This window comes from Carica papaya, chromosome 1, assembly GCF_054855325.1.
Source record: "Carica papaya isolate Zhongbai chromosome 1, ASM5485532v1, whole genome shotgun sequence".
NCBI classification, from domain to species: domain Eukaryota; kingdom Viridiplantae; phylum Streptophyta; class Magnoliopsida; order Brassicales; family Caricaceae; genus Carica; species Carica papaya.
Genome location: NC_142309.1, coordinates 7,762,450 through 7,771,797, shown reverse-complemented (window position 1 = coordinate 7,771,797; position 9,348 = coordinate 7,762,450). Strand labels below are relative to the sequence as shown.

Sequence of the window (9,348 nt, the reverse complement as noted above, 5' to 3'; positions counted from 1 at the left end):
CCTAAGGGGTTAGGATTACCTCAAAGTGTGACGGGTTAAGCTTCCTAAACTCCGTTATATTGTGAGAAATAGACATTTCGTTTGTTCGATATTCTGGGACCTGGTGCTGATAAAGGTTTATTTGGTTCTGTCCTACGACTGCGGTCAATCCTTAGATAGTTCGAAAAAGTTCAATAAACTCGGCCCTAGTTGGATGATCTTGGGCCTCTGATCTTTCACTACGTTCTATGAAAGGTCTCTGTCGCATCATTCCTATAAAAGAAAGGAAGAGATGAGTTAGTGATCTAGTTTAGAAAAGACAACTTATTTTCTTAAATAAGGGACTTTCTACTTACAGTCTTAGTTGTAAGGGATTTGGTCTGCATAACTGCTCTGATACCATTTATGACATCCTCAATGCAAATTAACGCATAAGGGTGCTAGATACAAAAATAGATTGCGAGTGCATGATAAAATTTTATACAATGAAGTAAATTATTACAAATCCCTTACTAAAATATATGAGTTTCAATTACACATATATATAACTAAGGCCAGAAGTGATAACAAAATACAAAATATCAAAATACAAAAGGGTCATTTCCTTCACTATGCGATTGGACTCATCAGAGTGCGGGATAAGTCATGCATTGAAAGTTTGTGGATCTACGAGATCCTCATAGACTTCAAGGGGTAGGTCAGCGATCGATTCTTCACTATTTTTCTCATCTAGCGGGGGTATAAAAATAATAAGTTTCATATACTTAGTAAAAAAAAATAATATTTAAATAACATCGTAATATTTTAAAAATAAATAATTATATCATTAATACTTATTATCAGGTCACGTCAGAATCCTATCTTACTTTGTAAAAATAATTTTATTTATTAAAGAAAACATTAAGTCACAGTCACAACAATCAAATCAACATCACACATAACAATAGAGAAAATCAAATAAATCATTAAATGCTCATATTTTGTTGTCATCCTTCGCAAAGTCTTTCCGACTTCCATTTCTGATGGCAGATACAGATTTCCGACTATCCATGTGGAATGACCAAATCAGATATATATAACAGCAATTTTGTCATGCACATTTTCAGTTTGCTAAACTATAGTACAATCTATGACCACAGTTGTATCAACCACAGTAGTCCTATCAGATATTCTATAACCACGACAATAATTAGCCAAAAGTGACTACTAACAGATATTTGCGTCACCGCTCTCGTCAAAGAGTATGCCGTCATCCACAGGGAGCAATTCTCTCACGTCTTTCTAAATCAAATGGGAGAGAAAAAAACAGAAATCTCACAGAGATAAAAAAACCTAACGAAACATTTGATACATTATGCATGTCAATAAAGAAATATACATTTTTCAGACTATTCAGGCTCATTACCCTTCTCTTTCTTTCTTTTTTTTTTTGTTTTATATATATTTAAGAAAATTATCAACGAATTTATGTTATTTAACATGCAAATTATCAAATATCTATAAAATCACATAGTATGCTTGAAATCAAGAACAAATCACTTTTTTGGAACTACTAAATATGAAACATGTAAAACACAAAACCTGAACTTCATAATTTTGATTTTTTAAAAATATTCCTTAAGATGTTTAAGAAAATACTAAATTTTTTAACAAAACTTTGAAGTTTACCTACACCTTTCTTTTTCTTCTCCTCTCCTTCTCTCTCTGGATCACTCACTTTTTCTCTAAGCACTTGGAAGATGAAAGAATGAAATGGAAGTGATGAGGAAAATGGAAGAAATGGGTTCTTATTTACAGAAAATAGAGACCGTTGAATTTGCGTCAAGTGGCTAAATCCAGTGAGGAAAGAGAAAATTAAGTAGAAGATGAGTGGAATGATTTGACACAACATGATAGTGGTGCGAAAAACAGAGGAAGAATTCCTCAACCGGCAGCGGCTCTCCACTGAAGGCGACGGTGGCACACCACCCAAGGCAACGTATAGTGCCCAAGGGGCAACAGCACACTACCCGAGATGGAAGTGCGCCTCACTAGGCCTGTCGCACGTTGCAGGCCTAGCCTACAAGCGCATCCTACCGCGCACAGGGTGCATGGTGCCTGGCCCTGTCTGCAGGTGATGTGATGCGCGCATGGACTGGCATGTTTGCGCATGATGGGATGCCACACAGACTGAACTCGCACCCTGCGCGGATGGGATGTGCACACGTCCTGCGATGCCCGCCCGCGCACGCACACGCACAACGTGCTTTGCCCATGGGGGCGAGCCTTTCCCGCAGGCATTTTCCCGCAGGATTTCACTCCATCTTCCTCTTTTTTTCTAAAAATTATCTTTAAATAAAAATGCAACAAAAATAAAGTAAAATAATAATAATAATAATAAATAAAATGATGAAATTTGAATAAATTAAAATTACAAATTTAAATTACCAAATACGATATAAACTACGAAATAAATTTAAATGAGTTCAGGTGGTCTTAATACCCGAATAAATAAGAGTTTTCATATACAAATTTAACAAGGTGATGAACGAGGTGTTACAGTATAAGCGAAAATGAATCAAATTTCCTAAATTTTCAAAAACTCAAGGAAAAATGCAAGTACTTAATAAACAAAATAAATAAATAAATAAATAAAATTATTCGTATAACTTGTATTTTAAATGCAACTTATAATTTCGGAGAATATTAAAGAGAGAGTGCAAACTCAATTCATAGAGGTCCAACCACTACTTATGTGCTTAAATAATCTACTCAAGCAACTCACTTGAGATTTTTACACTCTTCTTCAAGCTCTCTTATGAAAGTTAGTTGACAGAGAGTCCGTCTCACCATTTAATATTTTTTCTCACACAAAATCGCAACCAAGAGATTTATTCCCACATATTTTACGAAACTCAAAAATTTTCAAAGAAGAAATCAAAGAAAATTCCCTCTACGATTGAATATTACAAGTTGAAGCACAATATTAGGTTTGTCAGGTTTGGCTTACTAAAGATAAATTAGTGATAAATTTTGCTCCTAGTCTTTCCCAACACTTGTTAGGGAGCTTATAAATTAGTGATATTTAAACCCCAAAGGTTTTTAAATGAAGTAAAATTATATGTTTTATAATATGTCTTAAATTATATAAGTAAAGCTCAAAAATCAATTAAATATGAAAGCGAAGCAAGCAAGTAAAGTACGAAAAATAGTCACCATAACTCTTTCGCTTCTTTGAACCATCACCATTATCGCCTTGCCTGGTCTACCATCATCACGCTGCAACCACCCTCTTACTCCCTCATGCTTTGATTTCAACACCCTCTCTCTCTCTCTCTCTCTGATTTTGTCAATGCTCGGAGAAGACAAAAATACAAGCCAAACGTAAACCCTATCAATTCTTCACATTCTTCAGATGTAGTAGCAGTCATCATCTATTTTCTTTTCGCTCTTCCCATCCTTTGTCTTTATTAAATAGTTGCAGTTTCTCTTACTATGATTATTTTTCGCATAATGGTAATATTTGAAGTTTCCTTTTGACAATGGTTTTTCTCTGAATTTACCATGTCACTTAGAACATCTGCTCTTACTCCTCTCTCCATTCTCAATAACAAGAGCATGTGGTGAATCTACACGAGCATCTCTGCCTTTGATCTAATATATAAAATGACAACTCCATTTGGAGAGAGTTGCTAATTATCCATCTTATGTCACACAATTAATCTTGCTTCCTACACAACCAGATTTTAATTCTACTTGCTGCACTTTAGATAATATTAATTATTTAATTCAATTAACACAATCACATAAAATTTTAATAACATTACAGAAAATAGATAACATACAAAAAAAAAAAAAAAAACATAAGAACACAAAATTTTACATCCAAAATTCACTAGTACAAAGGAAAAAACTACGAATCAAACTCTAAATTAATTCCAATATCAATATACTAATAATGAGCACTACAATCTCATGCTAATTACAGAATTGGATTCTACAATTTTTAAGAAATATTTAAATTATCTCATTAACTAATATCCTACAAATCTCTCTATTTGTAGATAACTACTGGAAAATTAGTCCTTCTTGAAATACCCAACCATAAATCAAAGAACAAAAATACACTTTGTATAGGGGCTGGCACCTCCTTAGGGTCTGTTAATATATTTATACATTTTATTTCACCAAAAAAAAAAAAAATCAAAGAATAAAAGAATTCTAACTTTTCTCTTTGATTTTCACATATCCAAAAGGAATTTTAAGCTCTCCTTTTTCCAAAGTACCGCAACACTCTTTTTCTTTTTTCGTGTTCTACATATATCTCATCAGCCTCACTTGTCTCTTATCTATAATGAATTTTCTTTTTCTTTCTTCTACTTAGTTTCAGATTCCTAATCCTACACAAACACACACACATCAGATCTATTTTTAAAAAAAACTAATCCTACATCCACCCATATAAGATTTTGTTTTTTTTGTATTTAATGTATACTGGACCCACTTAACAAGATCAAAATAACTAATTGAAGTTGCGGAAGCCAAGAAGTGTTTGGGCAAGTGTACTTGAAATGAATATCTGGTTGGCTTGGGATGATGTTAATCAAATCACGTTCTTAGTACAACATAGAAGCAGTCAATAAAAAAAATGGAATCCAGAAAGCTTGAATCAACACGAGACATTATTCCAAATTAGAGAAAACCAAAGTTAATCTGTCTAAATTGATCTAGGAATACTAAACATAATGGGACAGAACTTTTTCTGAAAAAGATTATGACAAGCAAGACTTATTTGTCACCAATCCAGAAATATATTTGAGGTGCTACCGTTAAACATTAATCTCTGCAGAATAGAAACAAACTTTAACTGCAAAAGTTCCATGAAGAGGAAAGACAAATGGGTGCAACTCATTTTCACCCACTGATTGACAAAAATGATGGCTCTAAATACTTACATAGGCTATTGTTACTCTTGATTGGCCTAAGCTCTCTTGCACTTTTGCTGATTTCCAAAATTTTATCTAAATTTTTATTTACATGACTCTTCGACTTGACCATCTGTACAAGCATCAAGAACACAAGAAACATTAATAATCCTTAAAAGCCATTAAAGAAATAAATGGAGCACACATATGCCCTTACCCCTAAGATTGACGGCAAGGTTTGCTTGAGCATCAGCTGTGGAGTTGAACTCCTTAAAAATGAACACAAATATATTATATTAGCAAAAAAGTTAGCAATAGACCTACTACTCAATGAACCATCAAAACCAAAACTACCCCCAGATCACTTAATATCAAAGTTTATGAACGGTAAACATTTTCATGTACCCTCTCAACATGAAAGATATGAAATGATGTAAACTTGTCCTTAAGCACCACTGCCTGTTTGCACAATTCTGCCATATTTGGGTTCTTGATTTTCCATAGGCCCTGGATCTGCAAGGTAAGAACTCCTCATAGGTGCAAGTGAAGATTATTATGTGTGAACTACAAGAATATTCAAACTAATGTAGTTACCCAGACAAAGACTTATCTTAGGATAGAAAATTCATAATATGACATAACTCATGACCATATTAATGGCATTTGTGAAATTAATTTCTCTATCTTTTAGAGGCATAAACCATTTCCTGTACAGAACAGCCTTACAACTCATCGCCCATACCCACTCTCATCAGAAAGAAGAAAACACCAGACTAAGAAGTCAAGAATTTGATTTATTGAAATAGCAATATCTTTCAATTGAAAAGGCCTTTGACTTGGAGACAAGGGAAAAAAATTAGAATTCACAGAGAATTGGAGGAAGGGGAAGAGAGCGACAAAGAGGAAAGGTCATTCATTCATCAAAACAACTTGTTGCTTTACAGGTAATACTCCCCTCTTTACACTAGTTTAGCTTACTCATGCTATCTATTGATTGTTATTCTCCCCAACTACTAACTGATTCTTTACTGATGTGGCTACCTAACTCCTTGCAGATTCAATTGTTTATTGCAACTTCTGTTTCTCATGTATCAGAAATAGAACAGATTATTTTATTTGCCACGTTTGCTTTCAAGTTTCCACTTTAAAGGGGTATTTACTGTGACTCACTTTCTCTTTAACACATTAGCACATGAAAAATGTGGTCCACCAAGTTTCTTTTTCTAGAAGTTTTCTTTGGAACAAGCCAATGATTTTTTGTGAAAATCCTTTTTAATGTCATTCAACTTCCAAGAAAGTCCCAAATGGAATTAAGATAATGCATTCTAAATTTCATCAAAATGCAATAAACTCCATTTGAATAATATAGAATACCAATTTCTCCCATTTTGTGAAGGATTTTCCCCCTCCCCTACTTAAATTACAAATGGATTTTCAAATTAATAACATAAAAATTGTTCATTTGTTACTGAAATAGGCCAAGTAACAAAAGACAATCAAACTGAAACTACAAGGGAAAACCAACTAACCTGCATGCAGACAAGTTTGGAATCTCCTCTGACAGTGACATGTTTAAATCCTTTTCTAAGGGCACACTTAAGTCCTAAAATTACAGCTCGATATTCAGCAACATTATTTGTTGCAATACCCACCCCTTCACGCAACAAATATACCTGACAAAAGCCAGTCAGATCAAGCTACAGTCCGCAGAGGATATTGTAATATAAAAGCAAGAGGTATATTTCAACTAACTACATACCAAACTTCCATCTTCAGTACGTAGAACAGCTCCTGCACCAGCTGGTCCAGGATTTCCTTTGGAAGCCCCATCAAACTCGATAATACAGGATTGCTGGGAATGATGTAAATGATTGTTTTTATTTTTTTGCAAAGTAACTAAAAAATGTATCATGCTACTTCACATATATGTCCTGAAGAAAAACCAGAGACATGCCATCTCTTTTAAAGTCAGAGAGTCTAAGAAATTGATGCAGCACCATAAAACAGTTGCCATAAACAACCTAACACCAAAAGATTGCACCAGACACAGTAAACACATACCAGAATCCAATAGATGCACTGACTTCTTGCTTACAGATGAAATGTTCTATAAGACTAACATCACTATAACATATAACAGTTCTTTTAAAATAGATCTCAAGTACATATTTAGTATAACTGTAACAAGTAAATTAAACTAGAACTTGCAAAAGTTAACATTAAGGGAAGATGATACACAGACATACTTGCTAAATTATGTAAGTGACTGAATTGTAGCAACAAAAAGTTGACGTATTTTGACAAAACTCACACATGTTGGAGAAATTATAGGAAGTTGAATGCAATTGTCTACTTTGAGATGCTTTTTCTGAGGATCTGTTAAGAACAAATCCAAGTCACATTCAGCCTACACCAGAACAAAGATGGCATGTCAAAAATTGATTGAGGAAAATAAAGTCAACTTGAAATGCTAGTCTCCATGTTCTAGTGTCAAATAAAGTTATCTTATTTACCCTCAGGATATCTTAATGTAAAACCATATTTTACTATGCAGTATTTATCTTTAACCATTCACTTATTACTGCTAGACCAGTGCCAATTACCAACTGGAAGGAGTGGTGAGTATATGGTAGTCTATGTTGTCCGAATTGTCATCATGTTGTCCAGAGTAACTAAAATTTAATAAAATGCTATTTTCATCTCTGCAGTAAAAAGATGATCGGATAGATCTAGTTAATACTCCAATAGAAACTGATTAAAGGTAGTTCAGGTGTTATTAAGTAGAATTATTGCTTCGCAGCAACCACAATTAAAAAACCAAATCATTCATTTGATGAAAACAACATAACATCTAATCAGTTCACAAACCCATATTTCAGAATCATTAATATGAGATTAGCTTACAAAACCAGTCATGCGAACATCTTCTTGCAATTTTATCGGGAGAGAACTCCTTAGCAACCATTTGTCCATTGAAAGAAGACGGTTTCTTAAAAGAGAAAAGCTCAAAAACAACAATATTAAAATCCATAATTTGATGAAAACATCAAACAGTATATATGATGGGTTCACGAACCACCATTTACAAATCTTGTATAATGAGTTCTAACTTACAGTAATGTTAGAATGAAGCTGTTCTTGTGATCTCTTAGGTGGAGAATCCTTTACCACCGTTTGAGCTTTGGAACAATATGGTTCCTGAAAAAATGAAAAGAAAAAAACAAATAAGCCCCAATCGTTAACTAGTGAAAGATTCTTCCACAAGAATCACATTGACTGTGTCAAAGTCCAAAGGGTAACCTGAAATGGGCAAGGAAGAAGTTCACCAAAAAGATCTTCTTTAACATAACTGGCATTGATAGCATAAGCAGGGTTCTTCAGTCCATGCGAAGCGAGAAACTCCTCAGCCTCTTTGGACAAACCATACCGTTTGTACACACTCATTGAAGGAGTGCAGACCTATACAGAAAGTTAAACAATTGGGCAGACAGCAAACCAAAACAAAAAAATAATAATAATAACACTAAGTTAAAGACAATATACACCATTTAAAAAACAATTTAAATGATGCAAAAATAACCCAAAAAAATTCACATAAGAAGGGGAAGAGAGAGAGAGACCCATATGAAGAATCGTATAACCCAGTTTTTGAAGGGAGGAAAAAGCAATCAAAGAAGTGCATGACAGTAAACTAATAAAAGTAAATTGTAAAGAAAAAAATGAAGTAAGAAATTACAGATGATCCGGTTTGTGCTTGACAATCGCTTAAACTCTTGTAAACGGCAATAGTGTCACCCTTTCTAACAACATAAACAGCATCTTTTTCCTCCTCCATTGTCGGGCAATAATTTTAACTTATAACCTAACGCTGGAAATAACAAATTGGAGCTGGTGATATTTGAAAAGCCTATCAACCTTTACTGAAGAAAGAAAGAAGAAACTAACCTCTAGTGCAAAAGAGTAAATTCCGTAGGTGAACCTGCAAATCCAATCAATGGAAGCGAGCGCAGATTAAAAGAGAGAAATTGTCAAGCGTGTCAGTCTAATTGGTCAGTCTAATCTGGACGAGAACCATCGAAATTTGAAAATAATATAGAAGAAGAGAAACTGGGAGCAACTGTATAAGTGGGCTGGGCGGGATACAAGGGACAAGGAAAGAGAGAGGAAGAGTCGCGGGCTGTTTTATGGGTGCATGAAGGAAAACCCAATTCACCATTTACATTCATCTAATAAGCTTAATTATATTAATACTACTAAAAAAATAGTATTCATACTAGCATGTTAATTAAAATTAATACTATCATCTAAATAATGTTAAGTAATACTAGCATCTAATAGTTTGAAAATTAACATGCTAACATTGATTAAAATTATTGTATGGATGTAAATGATGAAGAAGGTATTGCTTAGGCAAAAACAAAAAGATAGCAAGATTTTAGTGGTGATTAATAATTACATAATAATT

General features: G+C 33.8%; 1 protein-coding gene across 4 annotated transcripts; it reads right to left on the bottom strand.

The window, feature by feature from the left end:
* Positions 1-443: 443 nt before the first annotated feature.
* LOC110825630 (Polynucleotidyl transferase, ribonuclease H-like superfamily protein) lies at positions 444-9,047 on the bottom strand. 4 transcript variants are annotated; one of them, XR_015818361.1, is made up of 11 exons: positions 8,829-9,046; positions 8,620-8,751; positions 8,184-8,342; positions 7,998-8,081; positions 7,195-7,290; positions 6,643-6,735; positions 6,413-6,556; positions 5,289-5,396; positions 5,101-5,152; positions 4,914-5,016; positions 444-708 (listed from the first exon to the last, which is right to left on the bottom strand). XR_015818361.1 is itself a non-coding variant. In XM_022056101.2 (10 exons), exons 2-10 carry the CDS (start codon positions 8,716-8,718, stop codon positions 4,988-4,990), a joined length of 864 nt encoding a protein of 287 aa, XP_021911793.1. In that variant the 5' UTR covers positions 8,719-8,751; positions 8,829-9,046; the 3' UTR covers positions 4,716-4,987. The 4 variants fall into 4 exon arrangements, 2 of the variants coding, with proteins under 2 accessions (XP_021911793.1, XP_088073774.1); XR_002541847.2 differs by lacking the exon at positions 444-708 and adding an exon at positions 4,716-4,801; XM_022056101.2 differs by lacking the exon at positions 444-708 and having other exon boundaries at positions 4,716-5,016.
* Between the last annotated feature and the right edge of the window lie 301 nt (positions 9,048-9,348).

Coding starts and splice junctions, on each gene's coding strand:
- LOC110825630 (XM_022056101.2), bottom strand. CDS start 8,718: ATGGAGGAGGAAAAAGATGCTGTTTATGTTGTTAGAAAGGGTGACACT. Junction 6,557..6,642: donor GTACTGAAGATGGAAGTTTG/GTATGTAGTTAG, acceptor GGCTTTTGTCAG/GTATATTTGTTGCGTGAAGG. Junction 5,397..6,412: donor CCAAACTTGTCTGCATGCAG/GTTAGTTGGTTT, acceptor CTTACCTTGCAG/ATCCAGGGCCTATGGAAAAT.